At 40.7% G+C, this 20337-nt stretch overlaps 1 protein-coding gene across 1 annotated transcript in view; it reads right to left on the bottom strand.

The window, feature by feature from the left end:
* The window catches only part of CFAP47 (cilia and flagella associated protein 47), a gene marked incomplete at both ends in the record, with an annotated part of 308599 nt that extends 300721 nt beyond the window's left edge, over positions 1-7878 (bottom strand). Inside the window, one exon of the mRNA XM_084279564.1 lies at positions 7750-7878. Within this exon, the coding sequence (XP_084135690.1) occupies positions 7750-7878 (129 nt within the window). The remainder of the gene's footprint in view (positions 1-7749) is intronic.
* Between the last annotated feature and the right edge of the window lie 12459 nt (positions 7879-20337).

Genomic DNA, 20337 nt, shown 5'->3' with positions numbered 1-20337 from the left:
AAAAAGGGAAAAAAAAAAAGCACCTATTTTTAGTGGGTCAATAAACCCAGAGGGAGCAAGGAGAGAGAAGAGCCTTTGTTTCTGTTGGTGGGGAAGAATGCTAACAGGTCTTTTTGTCCCTTGTAAAAATTCAAGTGATAGCCACCCCTCTGTAGGTTACTGGAGGATGTGTGGGAATACAAAACTGCAAGCACAAAGAGTGAAATGCAGGCATGTGAGATGAGTTCTCTTGGAAGACTACTTGACTGTTTTATGGAAACATGATTGTACCTAACCAACACACACACACACAAAAGAAGAAAATATTAGAAGATTAATTTATCAAAGAATTAAACTCCCTCCACTTTTTCACTAGAGAACTGAGAACACTCCTACGTAGTTTCTCTGATCCTTGAATTAATTCTTAAGGAAAGTCAAGAGACAGAAGATCAGACCTAAGAAATATCAGATCCAAGCAAAGAATGAAAAACCTTTGAGACTTCGTACAAGTATCATGATGATGTCAACAATCACAAGCTCATTAATCTATCTTGCTTTGGGTTATTCCTCAGTTTTCACACTAAAGTAAGATGGAAATGTTCTGTCTTTCTAATCACACAGTCTGGGGCTTGAAAATAAATTCAAAAGTGAACAACAAACTAGTTCCAAGCAAATGTCAAATATGTCACTTGTTATATACAATTTCATAGCCATGTAGTCTGTCAAAACCTTATTTTTTCCACTCCACTGAGAGTTGTTGCAACATTTAATATTTTTAACAAATATATTAGAAAGAAAAATTGCTTATGATTTTTCATTTCAGTTCAGACCTCTTCTTGTACTTCAGTATAAGAGGATCCTCAGAAGGTCCCTGCCCTTTCTGCTCCTTCTGACATTCCTGGTGTCCTACATTCCTCTCTGCCTCCCAGTCCGGTCACTAGCCTTTGTTCTGCTAACTGAGCTCCATGGGGGGCTATATAATAAACCAGACCTGTGAAACAATCCAGGGTAAAAGCATTTATGCACCCACCTCCTTTATTTTTTTTTGTGCTGCTGGAAGAGTGCTATCTTTAGCAAGATTTCTCAGCTTCAGCTTACAGCATTAGCTCACAAGCAGTTGAAGCCACACTATTGACAGGGTGATAACTGACACTGTGAGTGGGGGCTGAAGCAAGCAGGGGAGACAGAATCTTTAAAAATCAACTCTGTCATAAAAGAATTTGCAGTAAATAACACCAGCCTTACTTTCACTTGATTCAATGCGGTCATGTCCATACAAAATTTTTATCAATTTAACTAAATTTAAAAACCGAACTGTGATTTTGCTCATGTGTGGAGGAGCCAAGTTTTGCATTAAAAGAATCCTGATCTCTCTGAAATAATGGATAATAGATAATGGACTCTTTCCTTCCTTTCCTTAACTTATTCTGGCTTCAGAAAAAAAAATAATTATTAGTCACCTAATAATCATTCCCAAAGAGGAAACTATTGTAAAGGAACAGGCATACCTTGTTTTAATAACAGAATCCTTTATAACTAGTGCTAGGGTACGGATTATATATATTCTTTCTCCTTTATCACTAATCATATGACCATATCAAGAGTGATTTTACTTCTGCAGAAATTAATGTTATTTTACAGTGCAGTAACCTACACAATTCACATTGCATTCACCTTAGCAGTTTCAGATGATGAACAATAAAGCTTCACCACAAACTTCTCAGAATTGTATTGCAATCACCAGCTTGAAGAGCATAACCTTATATAAATCTCCACCACACTGCAATTTCAGAGTCATTTTCAATTATAAGTCAAACTTTTAAACCTGAAATTTGTTTGACTATCCACTGATCTGACTGTCTTCCCCAGGCCCCGGCAGAAAACCAGAATAGCATCGTTAGTCCTTCAATAGACAAGGCTAATTTGTTTAAAATTAAATAGCCCCTAGCTCGTTCAGATCTATCCTGGGGCTGTGGCCACTGTAAAATGCAATGCAGAAGAAGAAAACCACCCCCCGATGCACAGGGGGAAACACTGTTAGAAAACATGTATTAGAAAACAGCAAGATCTGCGGTGCTGGTGCTGTCAAACACTGGTTAGAGACCCTTATGCACCGAGTTGCCTGTTAGATCAGAAGGAGCTCTCACTCATTCAGGAACCTCTGAAAACACAGACAAATCCATTCAGAAAGTACTCAAGAGACTAGAGAAAGGGTCAGTTAAAATGATGATAAGTGTGGCTTATTTGACAGTAATTCAGCAACAAGAAATGACAGAGATAACAGAGATAATTAAACTAATTTGAACAAACTGCCACTCATACTGCAGCTCATTGCTGGAATCTCAATCCAGAGGAACTGTGATTTCAACTGTGAATGCTGACCTATTTACTTCAGGAGGAATAAATATGTTTAGAATATACTAGAAGGAAATAGGCCAATTACTGGTAAAACAAATAAATCAGGTTTTAGGAGTCAGAAACAAAGGCCAAATAATGATGACTAACAAGATATATTCCTTTGCATTTAATCTTGCAAATGGCTCTGTTTAATGGAAAGCAAGAATGTTCAAAATGACAGATTTGGGCTCTAATTCTCTCTAAAGGTCTCTTCACTAAACAGAGTATTCTTCAGGAAACAGAACTACTTAGGTTTTTATGGGGATTTTTTGCTCAATGAAACCATCAGTCTCCACAAAACATGTCAGAATTGCTGATCTCTGAGACATCCCTCCTTCTCAGATCAGGCTGAAAGGAACAGGACCAAAATTATTGAAAAAAGGGAGCGACAGAGAGATTGTCAGTTAGGCACAGCAATGGCAAAAGCCTTCACTCTTTTTTTCATTTTAAAGGAACTCTGTAGAAGTGAATACATGTACTGGGTTTGCATGGCAACATTTTGGTGGAGGGGAGCTACAGAAGTGGATTCTGCAAGAAGCTACTAGCAGCTTCGTGTGTGTGTGTGTGTGTGTGTGTGTGGTGATTCAGCCCCAAACAGCTGCTGAGCACCACATGCCATTCACTCACTCCCAAGGAGAAACAGACAGGGCCTCCTGGGTTGGAAGAAGGACAGTTTGCTGACAAAAGCACTGTGAAAGGGGAACAATAACACTCACATCTGGTGATAACACAGAGTACCTTACCAACCCAATGACAACAGAGTGTTGCATGACACAAGAATTGACATAAGCCACACTCAGACTGCCCTGGTGGCACCCAGGAGTACCTCTCCCCAACCAGCCCCCTTTATGGGGGACTGATGTTAGGTGATGTGGAAACAGCCCAGACTAACTCAGCTTCCCTGGGCTGACTGCCTGGAGAGGTTATCTCTGGCCTGGCCAGAGCTGGGACAGTGTGATAAAGCCAATGCCAGCCAGTTCTATCATAGACCTGCTGCTGGCCAAGGCTGAGCCCATTAGCCATGGTGGTAGTGCCAGTGGGATAGCATAGTTAAGAAGCAGGAGGAGGGGGGCCACGGGGAATTGCTGTGCAACAGGAGATAGAGGAGAGAGGAATGAGAATAGTGAGAGGAACAGCTCTGCAGACAACAAGGTCAGTGAAGGAGGTGGAGATTCACAAGCACCAGAGCAGAGATTCCCCGGCAGCTTGTGGAGAAGAGGTGGGCTGTCACCCTGCAGCCCAGGGAGGTTAACAGTGGAACAAATATTCTACCTGCAGACTGTGGAGGACTTCATGCCAGAGCAGGTGGATGCACCCAAAGGAGGCTGTGACCCCGTGGGGAGTCTGTGCAGGAGCAGTCTCTTGGCAGGACCAGTCTGGACCTGAAGGTCTGCATGCGATGGAAGGAACCCACGCTGGAGCAGTTTAAGAAGAACTGCAGCCTGTGAGAAGGACTCACATTGGAGAAGTTCATGGAGGACTGTCTCCTGTGGGAAGGACCCTCTACTGGAGCTGAAGTAGGGGAAGGGTGTGAGGAGTCCTCTTCCTGAGTAGGAAGGAGCGGCAGAGACAACGTGTCAGAACTGACCGCAACCCTCATTCCCCATCCCCATGTGCCACTGAGGTGGGGAGAAGGTGAATAAAATGGAGAGTGAAGAGTTAGTTTAGCGCTCCAGTAGCCACACACTGAGCTATTATATGTATCTATAGAGCAAAAGCAGAGGGATTTTACCCATGGAATCTTTCAGTTTAGCCACGTAGCATTGGTACCAAGAGTAGTACCAGCACACAGTGCTGAGCTGAACATTTTGGTCTTTGGAGCTCACAGCAGTTAGTCCAAACTTTTCAGAATCAGGCTCTATAAAACACATCACAAATGTGCCCTTTGTTTCCTGCATTCTGCTCCAATGGAAACGCTTTCTGCATCTGGTATTTTTTTTAGCCACAGTGTGTGAAAGCATCCTTTTTCATGAAAAATTTAGTAACTCTAAAAGCATCTGTATCCACTCACAGATTTAATGTATTAGACAAATATAAAACTTGCTGGGTAGAAAGAAAAAAAATCATTGAACTGCACTGAGAAACATGATGAAGATATATGTTTCTGAGCTGGACAGATAATCTTTGATCAAAACAGAACATAGCTATGGAGCAACTGCATATGTATAGTTAATGGGAAATTCAAAAAAGGGATAGTTCTGAAAATCTCTCATGCACATCAGGGGTACTTTAACAGCTGTTTATGTCTTTTAAAGACTCACATAAAATCATACTTACCATGTTGAACTAGAGCAATAGACTCTCCAGGCTGATATCATGATTTTAACAGTTATTGGCATCAATGAATCAATATTAAATTTCCACTATACACAACTAAGATGCAATTTCCTAAAGTTACTAATGGTGGGATTCAACTTGGCACACTTCACTGAAACAAAATTCATGTCTAGTCTACGCTTCCACTGTGGTTAGGAGTGAGATAAGAGCCTCCAAAGGATGATCATTTCCTCCCCTTCTGTGAGTATTTAAAATAGAATTCCATATATCACATTGACTTTATGCCTCCTGCTATGTAGTTATTTAAACAATTTCAATGATCTTTTTCTTAGGCAGTAATGATAAAATTATTGAGGAGCGTGTTCAGATATTAGTGAATTTATTTTCTTTTGCCTGAAGGCTGAAACTTACTGCCTAATCATTTTGTGGTGCAATTATGTGGTTTTTTATTATACCTGCACCATTTACATTTTATATGCAATTTATCCCTTAGAATCCAAGTGCATAGTAAAATAAATTTGCATCATGGTCATCTGGAGTGTTGGATCACTCCCTGGTTCTCATACTTTTAGGTATTCAGCCTTCTGAGCTGCTTGATGTTTTTAGTTCTTTGACTTAAATTACTGTTGGAAACTATTACCAAACCGATATGTCTGTATGCTTTAAAAGCAGTCAGACCATGGTTCAGTATAACCTTCTATGGCTACTTGTTCCATTATGAATCCCCTTTGCCTGAAAATACTATCCCTAGTCCTCGTGAACGTCACCGTAGCTTGTTGCATTGTACTAGGAAGGCTCGTTTGTCTTCATGAGTTACAGATGGAAGGATACTATCCAATTGAGCCCGGTCCTTATCCAATGATGGCCTTGAAGATCAATAGCAAAGCTTCAGAATTGCATTACACAGGCATTAGGGTAGAACATACCTTGCAGAGTATAGAAGATACAGGCTCTGGGGAATTCATGTTACTCAGCAGATTAATGATGCATTGTGTCAACACATGCTTTTGCTTGTGAATTTTACACTGGTTTCTTTTTCCAGATTGCTATGCTAACATTTTGTCCCACACTAGGAAAAAAGGAGAAATGTGGATGTTCAACTGACCTCTATTCCAGTCATTATTTTGTATATCTCTATCCTAATATTTCTTGCTCACTTTAATCCTGTGTTTATATATCTTTTTGCTTCAGTTGAGGTTTCTCCCAGCTATTTGTTTTCTTTTTCTAGTCACATACTATTTTTAAATGCTGAGGTGTACCTGTAAATCTATCTGCAGATACCTTTCTTAATGTAGCTTAATATCCTGTCTGTATTGATGTTTTGCATAAAGCAGACATTAAATTGATTTCTTCTTGCTGACATCATTTCTCTTTCTGACTGGTCATACCAACAGAGCGGTTCCGCAGGTCTTCGGCTCCTCCTTTCAACATGCAGTTCTTTCACCTTATTTACACTTCATTTCACCTACCATCATGTGGCCCACTTTATCAGCCACAGATATAGCATGTTTATTCATTATGGTAATATTAGATCTATTGTCTTTTAGGCTACCTATGGTGGGCATTTTGCACTCTCTCATTTTTCCTAGCTGTAATGAAAACATCTAATGTAAGAGGGGGGGAAAAATAAAGGAAAGAAGGCAGGCTTGCAGGTAAGACAATCATTGAGACTCAAGAGCTGACAGCATTTTTTTAACATGGCAGTAAACTTTCAGCGATTTCTTTAAGCACCTATATAGTGTAAAATAAAATTACATCCCCCAGTGCTGCAACACAAGAACAGAAACAAGCAATGCCTAATAAAAGCAATTACCCAGTGGGAATAGAGGGACGAGCATTACCAGTCTTGAAGACTATTTACACAGAGCTAATAGTTTGGGGAACTATCACTAGCTGAATCTCATTTCTTCAGTATTTATTATAGTCTATTAACTGAAGAGGGATCCACATTCCTGCAGTTGCAGAAACTATACTATTCAAAATTAATTCATAGCTGGCACAATGTGTCTTGTATGTAGAGAGATCCTCTGAACAGTCAGCTTCCACCAGTGAAGCACGTATCATCTGCTGGAACAAATAGTACATTCTTATCTTGCAACAGGTTCTCCGAAAAATGGGTGGAAATGAAAATTAAGCAGAAAAGACTACGTACCCTGTAAGGCATAATAGTAGAAAACATCATAAATGCCTTGCCTTATGATGAGAAAAGCATATACCTTCTGCTTTCATGTTGTCTGTGTGCTGATACGTCTGCACCCCAGCAGCAAACAGCGCAGCCATTTTGTGGCAGCAGCAGGTGGTGCTCAAACAATCCCAGTTTCCCAGAGCACCCAGAGAGAGGGACGCTGCTTTCCAGAAGCAGCCATCAGTGGTTAACTTACCCATAGTCCAGTATCAGTAAATGACAGTAAATCATGCTCAAAATATAAATCGAACAAGCCATGATGAAAGCATATTTTTCACTTAGCAACCTTGCAATATCATAGGCTAATCATTGTCCTGGAATGGTTTGGGCTGGAAATGACCTTAAAGATCACCTAGTTCCAACCCCCCTGCCATGGGCAGGGACACCCTCCTCTAGACGAGGTTGCCCAAAGCCCCGTTCAGCCTGGCCTTGGACACTGCCAGGGAGTGGGCAGCCACAGCTTCTCTGGGCAGCCTGTGCCAGGGCCTCACCACCCTGATATTTAATCTAAATCTACTCTCCTTTGGCTTATGGCCTTTACTCCTTGTCCTATCACTCCTTCCCCTTATAAACAATCCCTCTCCTTTCCTATAGGTCCCTTCAGGTACTGGAAGGCCACTATAAGATCTCCCTGGAGCCTCCTCTTCTTCAGGCTGAAGAAGACCAACTCTCTCAGCCTGCCTTCATGGAAGAAGTGCTTCAGCCCCCTGATCATCTTCGTGGCCCTCCTCTGGACTCACTCCAACAGCTCTTTGTCTGTCTTTTATTGGGAACCTCAGAACTGGATGCAGTATTCCAGGTGGGGTCTCGCAAGAGCAGAGTAGAGGGGCAGAATCAGCTCCCTCAACCTGCTGGCAATGTTTTTTTGATGCATCCCAGGATATGATTTTCCTTCTGGTCTGCAAATGTACATTTAGCTGCTCATCTACCAACACCCCCAAGTCCTTCTCCTCGGGACTCTTTTCCATCCATTCTCTACTCAGCCTGCCGCCATGCTTGCGATTGCCCTGACTCACGTCCAAGAGCTTGCGTGTGGCCATGTTTGTACAGGCCCATCTCTGAAGCCTGTGAAGGTCACTCTGGATGGCATCCCTTTCCTTCAGTATGTCAATCTCACAGCTTAGGGCAGTTGGCAAACTTGCTGAGGGTGCACTCAATCCCACTGTCTGTGCCACTGACAAAGATGTTAAACAGCACTGGTACTGACCCCTGAGGACTGCCTGAGGAACACCATTCATCATTGGTCTCCACTTGGACATCAAGCTGTTGACCACCACTCTTTCAGTGCAACCATCCAGCCAATTTCTTACCTACAGAGTGGTCTGTCCATCAGATCCCGATCTCTCCAATTGGGACAGCAAATGCTTTGCACAAGTCCAGGTAGAAGACATCTTTCACTCTTCCTTTATCCACCAATGCTTTAACTCCATCATAGAAGGACACCAAATTTCTCAGTCATGTTTTACCCTTAATGGCTGTCACCAATCACCTCGTTTTTCATGTGCCTGAGCATAGTTTCCAGAAGGATCTGCTCCATGATTTTGCCAGGAACAGAAGTGAGACTGACCAGCTTGTAGTTGCACAGGTCTTTCTGTTTTCCCTTTTTAAAAATGGGGGTATTGTTTCCCCTTTTCCAGTCAGTGGGAATGTCACTGAGCTGCCATGACTTCTCAAATGTGATGGAGAGTGGCTTAGCAACTTCATTTGCCAGTTCCTAGGGAGCCTGCTTTGGCAGGGGGTTTGGACCCGATGATCTCTCAAGGTCCCTTCCAACCCCTACAATTCTATGATTCTATGATTCCTTTAGGACTCAAGGATGCATCTCATCAGGTCCCATGGACTTGTGCACCTTGAGGTTCTTTAGACATTCTCAAACGTGATCTTCTCCTACAGTGGGCAGTTCTTCATTCTCCCAGTACCTGCCTTTGCCTTCTGCCAGTGAAGACCTAGGCAAAAAAGAGATTGAGTTCCTCAGTCTTCACCATGTCCTTGCCTTCTTCTGTTTCCTTCTGGAAAGGGCCCACATTTTCCCTAGTGTTCTTATCAATGATGTACCTATAGAAGCTTTTCTTTTTGTCCTCGACATCCTTGGCCAGATTTAATTCTATCAGGGCTTTATCTTTTCTAACCTGATTCATGGTTGCTCAGAAAATTTCTCTGTATTCCTCCCAGGCTCCTTATCCTTGCTTCCACCCTCTGCAGGCTTCCTTTCCGTGCTTGAGTTTGTCCAGGAGCTCCTTGTTCACGCATGCAGGCCTCCAGGCATTTTTGCCTGGCTTCCTCTTTGTTGAGATGCATGACTCCTGTGCTTGGAGGAGGTGACCATGAATATTAATCAGCTTCCTTGGGCCCCTCTTCCCTCCAGGGCTTTTTCCCATGGTACTCTAACAAGCAGATCCCTGAAGGGGCCGAAGTCTGCTCTTCTGAAGTCCAGAGTAGAGAGCTTGCTGCATGCCCTTCTCCCTGCCCTAAGGAACTCCACAATTTTGTTGTCACTGCAACTGTCAAGGCTGTCCTTGAGCTTCACATTGCCCACCAGCCCCTCCTTGTTGGTGAGAACAAGGCCCAGCATGGCACCAGTCCTCATTGGTTCCTCTATCACTTGGAGAAGAAAGTTATGATCAACACATTCCAGGAATCTCCTGGATTGCTTATGCTCTGCTATATTTTCCCTCCAGCAGATAACGGGGGTTGTAAGTCCCATAAAGACCAGGGCTTGTAAACATGAGGTTGTTCCTATCTGTCTGTAGAGGGACCCATGCCCTCAGTTTTCCTGGTCCAGTAGCAGACCCCCACTGTAGTGTGCCCTGTCCCTGCCCTCCCTTTAATCCTGCTCTTTCTCCATCACCAGGTGGAGCTCCGTGCCCTCCAGTCGGTCATTGAAACATAAAATGACACTCGCTCCATCTCTCCTGGCTGTCCTCCCTAAGAGCCTGTATCTTTCTGCTCCATCACTCCAGTCATAGGAGCTATCTCACCACGTCACTGTGAAGCCAGTAGGATCGCAGCCCTGCAGGCATACACACATCTCTAACTCCTCTTGTTTATTCCCCATACCATGTGCTTTGCATAGAGGTTTTTGAGTTGGGCCCCTGATGAAGGTGACTGGCTGCAGTGGCTGGAATTCCTATATGCATACATGCAAAACTGTAGCCATCATCAAGGTATGATCAATGTATTTATTAGCCTCCTAATACTGTTGCATTAGTAGCTCTTAAATGACATGTTTCAGCAATCTGCTGGAAGTGGATCCACTTCTGCTGTCCTGAATTCTACCTGGCACCGCAGCAGGGGATAGACCTGCTGTGGAAGGGCAGGACAGACAACCAGGAGGAGGAGAAAAGACGAAGTCAGAGGTCTCTGTTCCTGCAGCACATGCTGCCAGGCACTTGTCCATATACACAGTGAGCTACTGTAGTCTGATCTTCTAATACTTGTCTATTTTTAAATAAAAACTTTAAGTTTAGCAGTGTTTGTTTCATATGTCTCCGTGTGTTCTCGGATGAGATGATCTGCATAAGAGCCAAAGCAGTTACCATCACAGAATGACCCCAGTATCGGGGATACCCGTACACATGTTCTGCAGAGTCTTCTTGATAAATGTTTCGGGTTCTCAAATTTTCAAAGTAAGCAGAATATTTGGTGAGAGGGTGTTTAAGCTCTTCCCCTCTTCCCGTTGTTAAGGAAACTTGTTTTGGGATTTGTCTTTTATTTTGCTCAAATTAATGCTATGAAGATCGTAACTCCTGGTCCGAAAAGAAGGCACTTAGCTGAGCCTATTGGCCACAAGAATGGAGTGCTCTAGGGATCTGTATGCATGACTTAGCTCTCATTTGCCTTCCCTTGTAGGCCTCCCAGCGCTGAGAACAGCTGTGCGCTGAGCTGCAGAGATCAAGCACGCTACTGTATTTATGACAGTGCTCTTCTTTTCTCTGCTGCCAAAAGAGTGGTCAGATGCAGCACAGCAATTTATACTTCTGAATTAATTCTATATTTTGATATTTTTGGCCACATGCTGAATACAAATTCATCTGTCCAATGCCATTTTCAGTTGAGGAAGTGTAACAACATTCTAATACTGATTTTAAATTCCCTATATTCAAATTAGCTGCTTATATTTCACAGTGGTATAATTTAACTCAAATTCAGCTTTCAGAAACCACTGGAACATTTCTCTGCAAGTTCTTATCCACAGGGCTAGAAGCCAGTTTAAAAAGTTGTTCAGGTTTCTAGCCAAGGACATGATAAGCATTTCTTTATAGCAACATCGCAAGGCCAGCACTCCTCCCATCATCCTATAGAGCTTCAGGGGCCCAAAGTGTCCACAGTGTTTAACGTATCTCTTGTTGCATCTTACCGGAGCTTGTGAGGCATTTCCTGGTAGCAGCAAAGTTGGTTTTTCATAGTCATCAGTGAGTTTCTATAACATTTAAGACAAAAAAGTCTTCTGATCCTCTAATTAGACTTTCAGCAGTAGAAATGCCTTGTGATTTACTAAGATCTAATTGATATTTTAATTCCAGTAGCTGGAGTTGTACTAAAACTTATCCTTTAGAGATCTTGGCATAAAGATCTCCAGTTCTGATGTACTTGTATTCTTTGGTTGGTTCCAACAGCTAATTTTCCTTATCTTCCTTCTTCGTTCACTGTACTACCCTAGATCAGGGTCCATCATCTATGGATGAACTCACTACATCACTAAATTCAAGATCTGTGGCTGCAGATAAAGATGCTCTCACTACTGCTGAAGTAATCAAGGACACCAAGAGAAGTTTTATTGATGCTTTGAATAGTAGACCATTGTTCTGGCCATTTAAATATGTTATTTGCATTCCAGAAATCTCTAATTAGCCTCATCTTTGTTATATTCAATCTCCACTTAAAAACTAGAAAGTCCAAGGGCATGTAATCTAATCATAAAAATAGTCCATTAATGTGTAGTTAAAATTTACAAACACCTATTCAAGATATGGAGGACATTGAAAGACAAGAAATGGAAAGTTTTTGCTGTTTCCAAAACATTTAAACACTACAGATGAAAGACAAACATAAATATGAATGTAAAAGAAAAAAAAAAGTAAGAAAAATACATATATAAAACATATATAAACAACATTTCTTCTAGCTCCAACACTACCAAGATCACAACTGAAGCATAGTTCGAGGTGGTTTCAAGTGAATACACTAGGGAAGCTTTACCAGAAGATTTTGCACAAAGTCCCCAAAGTATCTGAAGGAACTAGAAAACATTTTGCACATTGCTGTAACAAAATATTTAATGAAGAATAAGAAAACATTTCAAAAGGCTACCGTGTGAAAACATGCATGCAATGAGACAAGTAAGAGCTATAGGTCAGTGGTTGCAATCTAGAAAGATGCAGAAGAAGAATTCACACATGAAATACAACAGACTGAGAAGCTGGGAAAGCCGAACGAATATATATATTATTCTATATATAAAATGGAACAAGAACACAGTAATACTTATTAATCATTAAGGTCAATGCAAAGAGTAAAACATGAAGAAGAGTTGCATTATTTAACTGTCAGGTTTGTAGTAGATCGATGGCAGTTTACATTCACTGCAGCTGCCTTGGTTTTTCTAGGTTAGCATCTACGCTTTTCTAACAGCGAAAAAAGTTAAGGGTGGTTGTGTAGCCTGGAAAAAAAAGCAAGTGGCCATTGACAGTTCATAGCTGTTTGGGAGCAAGCCTTGGACAGCACAGGTTGTTAATTCTGGAGGCAATGGAGCATCCTGATGCAGGGCACTGACTGCTCCAGTGACACCTGAGAGGCAGCAAGAGAAAGGCAAAAGGCATGGGTAGGACAGTCAGGTGCTGTCCAGTGGGTTCCTGATCTTGCAGTATGCCAAACCCACGCTTGTAGGTCCTAAAGAGGTTTAGTCCTGGTACCTGCAGTTTCAGCAACAAAGCCAAGCAGCTGCTGGTGGAGCTAAGCGGTCAAATTTACTGCTTTTTCAAAGGAAATCTCTACCTGGTGGTGCTCCAGAGAGGTCACAGACAGTATGTGAGGTGCTGTGATATTGGCACCCTCTCAAAGATCCAGAAGAGTTTGAGGTACGGAAACAGCTGAGTAGCTGCCCACCTTGAGGAGGTGACTCAAGGAGACCAGGGAAGCAGCCACCTGTAGGCAGCAAGACCCCGACTCAGGCAAATACTATGTAAAGCAGCAAAAAGGGTGAAATTTCAGAAACATTGTTGCATTCAGCTAAAAGGAACTGAATAGAATCTACAAATACACTTTTTCCTCTCTGTCAAAAAACATGTAGGAGCTGTACACAGACTTCTTTATCATGGGTGGCCTGCATTCAAACATGGAAAATTACTTGAGTTCTTTAGGGCAATTCTTTGTAGCTCTTCTGTGCTTTTGTGCTCAATGAGTCATTTTTAGGAGGGAAGATTGTGCACATTGTTTGGCAACAGGCTTCTGAAGACAGCAATTCTTTCATATCAACTACATCCTGTTTAGATCAGTAGATTAGACTAACCCATGACTGCCATTTAGTACCAGTAAAGGTTTTTCAGTGAGTTAAAAAGAAAGAGAGACATCTTTCAGTCCTAGATTCTAAAAGGGAGTCCTAGAATTGGCATTATTTCTTAGAAATCTAGATATTGAAAATCTGTAAAAAAACCCCATACATTTGTATTTTAAACCTCAAGGACTAAATACAGCACATACTTCAAAAGACTTTTTGATTCGCAAGAAGGGGAGTGTTATGAACCAAAGGCAAAGAAAGAACCCTCAGATATCTCAACTTATTCTTCTACAAAGAAGAAAAACAATTTCAGAAAGGCTTGGACTTAAATAAAATCTAAAAACTAAAAGTCTGCATTTACTTTTTCAGGCCATTCTGTCATTACCTATGCAGCAGTCAGAAGCTGTGGCAGACACTGGGGCTTCATAGCTGGGAAAGCTCGGAGTAGAGTGATTCTTCCCTCTGCTTTTCCTTATTCTTTGTCTTTGTTACCCATTAAAACTTATTATTTCATACTCTGTATATGAACTTTTGAAAATTGTCTTTGGTAGCTCTAACCCTCTTATCTGCTTTTGACCAACTCACTGCTTTTAGATCTGTTCTTCTATAAATAACTTTTCTAATTTACGTTTCTCAAGTTGGTTTTCTTTCTGCCTGAGTTATTCTGTATCTTCTTTCTTCATTTTGATTTTTTTCTAGTTTTAAGATTTAATATTTATCTGTTTCACTGTTCTATAATCATTTATCATTCTTTCTGATTGTCATTATTTTGTCAGTTTTCTTTTTCATTTGGTGATTTATTTCACATCTCAACCTGCCCAGAGCAACAATTTTGATTCATTTGCTTTCCATTTATTTTTAATCTTTTCTTTCTTTTCCATGACTCAGCCTGTGTTCCCCATACTTTGTGCTTTTATTGTGTGCATAGCTATTTTTCACTTGTTCAGCATAAACTACTGGAACTTTCAGAGGGCATGAATACAGAGAGATGGCTTCTGTGCTGAATGGGATGAAGCCAGCAATGTAGCCTCTGAAAGCACATTTCATTCCACTGACTTGCTAACAATTGGGAATCACAAAACAAATCGGTCTATTATATCTGTAAGATACAGCTCTTGAATTTGTCTCCTGCAATTTGACTCAATTTTATTCCACTTAGATCTCACAATCATATGGCACACAGGTGTAGCTCTCCGAAACAATCACATTGCATGTTCCTGCAAGAAACAATTTAAGGGCAGCCAGCGATCATGCAATCGCCACTTTAAATTAATTAGTAAGTCAACAGCATTGCATTTTGCAAAGCAATTCTTTTTACTTTCAGCTTTGGAAATATCTTTCATACTTGCAGCAACGCAGGTTAATTTCAAAGTACCGTGTTGGCACTGCAAGAGTAACTACGGCATGAACTTGGTGTAATGCTGCTTCAATCTCAAGCATTAGAAAACCAACAATATTAATTCTCCATTACCTCTTCATTGCAAGTATCATTTAATAAAGGATAGATGTCCTCTTTTTCTGTTCCACTCAACCTCTTTGACGCTGAGTCACAGCCACATCCTACAGCGTACCTTCCCAGACAGTTGGTTTTCTGAACATCACATGATATATGACACTATATAGGAGAGATATATATGTGAGAGAGATGTATGTTTCATGGCAATTCAAGATTGAATACTTGAGCCTTAGTGGGAAATTAAAAAAAGATTCTGTCCTAGAAAATTCAAGAAAGGATCACAGCCGCTGGTGTGATTTATAAGATAATTGAACTGTGCTTTCCAATCCAATTTCTCCTGTAATATATTTTACTATAGTTTATTCATAGATTATTTCCTTTGGTGACAGTATTAGATCTTGTAGTCTGATTTCCATTATAGCACAGACTATTAAACTTTACATAAATACTTTTGCAGAGGCCAGGAACTCCTAAAGAAAATTTCTATCATATTTTCCAAGATATGCCCACCGTTGATTTTATAACATTAACAGTGGAAAACACAACCTCTTTTGACAATTGCTGTTAAAAAAGTAAACAAAATTAAAACATGCCAGATTTGTGCTTTGAATACTTTTGTTCTTAATAACCAAGCACAAGTTTATTGTTTTGCTTGGTTACACTGAGAAGCCTTTGTTGTTTCACATTTTTCCTTTGAAAACGCTTATACATTCTTATAAAGCCACCCTCAGATTGATAAGATTTCAATATCTCAGGGTGTATTTTAGTGGATGGGCTATTTCTGATGAGCAGCATCTAATTTAGCACTGCCCACATGTTAACAATCATGTTGCAGAACTCTGCCAGATGTTGTGTCTCTTCATTCAGTGCTCAAGTAACTGCTTTAATACATAAGGCTTTCTGGACATATACTTTGTGTTCTTTGTGTTGCTGTAAAGTAAGGGAATCTCTTATTGTATCCAGGTATGCACAGAGGTGTTGCAATGGTTTCTGAGAAGTGTAGGAGTAGCAAACCAAAGAAAAGTATCTATCTGGCCTTCATCCTGTGTAGGTCAGGAGAGTATCATAGAATCACAGAATTTCCTGAGCTGGGAGGGACCCATAAGGATCATCAGGTCCCACTGGCTCCACACAGGGCCAGTCAAGTCAGAGCATGGGATTGAGCACACCATCCAGACACTTCTTGAACTCAGCCAAGCTTAGGGCTGTGACCACTTCCCTGGGCAGCCTGTTCCAGTGCCTGACCACCCTCTAAGTAAAGAACCTCTTCCTAATATCCAGACTAAATTTCTGTCTCAGCTTCATGCTGTTCCCTCAGGTTCTATCACTGGTCACCAAAGAGAGGAGATCTGTGCCTACCCCTTCGCTCCCCCTGGTCCGGAAGTACACACACACACACACACATACATATTTATAAAATATATATAAATATATTAAATATTTACATAAATGTCATTTAAGGGCACCAATATAAAAGCTTGTTTGATTGGGAGAACTACACTATCAAAGGAGTGGTGTTCCATACATCAATGCATTAACGATGCAACAAAGATATCTGCTACAGGAAAATATTTTCATCAAGCTCTGAGTCATTTTTTGTGACCTTTCTCTGCCCTCTCTGTTCTTTCAACTATATTTTTTTAAGTGTTGATATCCCAAGTGCATACTGTAGGGATTTTGTGTAGGGAGGTAAAATCACCTTTATATTCCCTACTTACAGTTCTGGGGTTTATGCACCATAAACCCTTTTTTATAGCACATCACATAGGGATGCCATGCTGCCTCCCTACTAAAACCTCTTACTGTTTTCCAGGGCACAGACTCTGCCCTGTTAATTAAGAGCTACAGCCTTATTCCTCATCATATGTCCTTCTAACAGTTTGTGTTAGAGTATGCTTCGTTTAGTTCAACTTTCCCCCCTTCCCTGGGTGACTTGTTTTTCACATCCTTTGCCACTTTGGACCATTCACAAATATTAAGACCACTGATTTTGTTTATTCATTTTCTTCTGCTAATCAGTTGAAAACGGTGAAGAGCACAGAGCTGATGAAGGCAGAGGTGATTAAGTACTAATCACTAGAGAACCTTCCTAAAACTTCATCATCAGTACTAAGTCCCCTCTGACAAGTACTCTTTGAATCCCATGAGCCAGTTTAAGATGTACTTTATTGATGCTGCATAGACTTAGTATTTTTATCAGCATGTCATTTATAGTAAATGCTTTACAGAATTCCATCATGTAGTTACTGTTATCAACTATTATTTGACAACACCTAGTTTCCATAAAATCATGTTTACCAAGCTTAATTATAAACCCTTCTCTTTTTTTATCAACAGAGCCTTTATAATTTTTCCACTATTTTGCCAAGAACTGACGTTATCTAGCAAACCTCCTGTTACCCTTTCTTCCACCTTGAACATTTGGAGTACTCATAAAATATGAGTATGTTTTTGATATTCAGAATCATCCACATGCAAAAACTTATTCAAACCTGACATTTGCAGGAGACAATCCTAAAAGTAATTTCTTTTAAGAATCCCAGGTGTAAGCTATCTAGGTTTGCCAATGTGAAATATTCTTCTGTTAATACACACCATTTAACACCCACATTGGCTACTAATAGCGTGATTCATCTCACCTTAATTCATCTAAAATTAGCTAACTTACCTAGGATTTCCCACAGCAGAGAAGGAAAGGTAAGATCCCCTATCAAGCCATTTGATTCCAATTATCTTGAAGATAATAAAATAAATTTAAACATGTTAACAGTAACATTGCTGTGAATACACAGACATTAAGAACACTAAGTTATAAAGCATTACATACATACACACCTATATTTTAATATACAGTTCTGTGTAAAGGAAATTTTCAGGAACCCTAAAACAAGAGTGCATATGTGTACCAAGCAAGCACCATTTATACCACTAAGGACTATTATCTTGATGTCTGCTAAAGAAAAAGAGGCACCTTCTGTGGGAGTTGTAAGAGGGTCACACAACTATAAATGTGACCACCTTGCCTGCTTCCCCACCTGAGGCCCAGTGGTCATTTGGCTGCTACATTCAGTGGAGGATGTGGGCAGCAGAGTCAAGGAAGCTTTGCCTGAAACTCCAAGAGAAGAGAAAGAGATATTCTTTGTCTTGTTCAGACAGCAACCCAAGCCCAAATATCCACAGAAACTCTTCAGTGGGAGATTGCTGACTATGCAATGGAGCAGTAACTGGAAGAGCTGAGTAGAAGCAACATAGTGTAGAGAGTCACCACCTTTGTTCTGCCATATCTAAGAAGGGAAAATTCCTTGATGATTAGAATGGATTAAGACCCCACATGACTCAGTATGGTCCTAATTTGCAGACAGAGGATGCTTTCCATGGGCTGTTAGGAAATGCAAAACATATTTTTAAAGTCATGGATATTAATGAGAGCCAAGTTAAGGGTATCTGAATTGCTTATTGGATGAACAGCTCAAGCATTGGAGTGTTTGGAAAGCAAGCTGAAAACAAGCTCCAAGCCCAAGCATAATTGGGAATGTGATGCAATCATAAAAGGATTAAGGACAGAGGCCACCTTATGGAATTTCCAGGAAAAGAACACCAGTGTGAAACAGAGCCAACACTTCCAAGAAGAGGAAGTGAGTTAAGTCAAAAATTGTGAGGCATAGGCTGCTGTTTGGTTTATACTATGAAATAAAATAAAACATCAAAAAGTTTTCAACTTTTTAAAAAATCAATGGAAAAATAAAATAGGTGTAACAGCAGACACGGCACAAATCATGGTTGAAGTGGAATTATATGCCACTGAGTTTAGAGTAATAGCAAAGTGATTAGGGAATTCCATAAGGAGAACAGTGTGGTTGTTACATGTACCCACACCACTGATTACTGGCTATGTATGTCTTGCCTTTTACATTCAAAACTAATTGGACTTTGCATGTTACCTTTGTTAATAGTAATAGTCCAGTTAGCCCACTGATTTTAGCTTTTAAATACTTCAGGATTTTTCCATGTGCACTTCAGTTGGAAATCATCTAATCAAAATGATACCAGTGTGGTATAATTCCAGTGCTGTAGCTGTGAAACTTCTTTCTTCAAATTCTGAAACAATTTAGAATTTGAGCATTTTTAAGATTTCAGCTAAGATTTCCATCCCACAAGCAACTCTGCTTACAGCTAGCATTGTTGTGCTGTTTTTAGTTCTCTTCAAAGACTCAGGAAGCATATACCAATAAGACCACAGTGGTTACTCTTAGGGCTATGGGTATAGTAGACAGTTCCTCATCCCAATTTTTATCTCTAGTTGTTATTAATTTTCAAAGTCTTCTTGCTCATTCTGCAGGAATACTCCATTTGTCCAGAACTTTGGGGTTCTCCTACTATGTGGGCTTTTTACTTCATTCATAATATTGTGTAGAACTTTCATTATTTGCTCTTGACATGGTTCCCTTAGGAGTTCTCCATTGCTAAAAGACAAATAATTGCATCACATGTAAGGGTGTGATACCTCTTTTCACAGGAATGTCTTCCATCCACTTTGTAAATGGGTGAAAAAATAAATAGTGCTGCTTTCCCCAAGTGGTGATCCTAAGGCATCCCATGAAGTCAGCCTGTACCCTGGCCCAAAAACCTCCTATACACAGCTTTATTTTTGAGGTATTAGAGCATTTATAGAATCATAGGCTCATAAAATCATTTTGTTTCAAAAAGACCTTCATCAAGTCAACTGTTAACTTAGCACTGTCAAGTTCACCACTAATCCATGTTCCTAAGCTCCACATTTACATGTCTTTTAAATACCTCAAGGGATGGTGACGCAACCACTTCCCTGGGCAGCCTATTACAATGCCTGACAACCCTTTAGTGAAGAAATTCTTCTTAACATCAAATCTAAACCTCCCCTGGCACAACTCAAGGTCATTTCCTGTTGTCCTATCACTTGTTACCTTGGAGAAGAGACCAACACCTGCCTGGCCACAACCTCCTTTCAAGCAGTTGTAGAGAACCACAAGATCTCCCCTCAGCCTTTTCTTCTCCAGGCTAAACAACCCCAGTTCCCTCAGCTGCTCCTCATAAGACTTGGGGTCCAGAGATCTCAACAGCTTCATCACCCATCTTTGGACATGCTCCACTGCCACGATGAGAGGGAAGAATGCTGCCAATCAATGTGATTGATAAAGCACTTCAACTTTATTGCAAGCATACTCTTCCTTTTATACTATTCCTACCACATGTTATACTTATCGTATTTTAATTGGCTCTTAACTAAAGGTTACATTTACATACTCCACCCATCTTGCAGCCTGGGAATCATGTCTCTTTCTCAGTCCCAGGAGCACTGAAACCTTATCACACCTCCTGCTCCCGCATCCCATGGCCTTGCTGCATGATACACCAGAATATGCTGACCGATTGTTGATCCTTTTATTCTCACCAAGACGGCGTGGGGCCTAATCTTACTAGACTACACAGGCAACTGCTTGAACAGCTGCTCTATAGGCTCATGGCGTTGCTTCTCAAGCCATTCTGCAACACTCCACCACCTCAATG

Source organism: Gallinula chloropus (assembly GCF_964237585.1).
Source record: "Gallinula chloropus genome assembly, chromosome: 1".
Classification (NCBI taxonomy): domain Eukaryota; kingdom Metazoa; phylum Chordata; class Aves; order Gruiformes; family Rallidae; genus Gallinula; species Gallinula chloropus.
The sequence above is the reverse complement of the archived record's forward strand: the minus strand, read 5'-3'. Positions and strand labels throughout refer to the sequence as shown.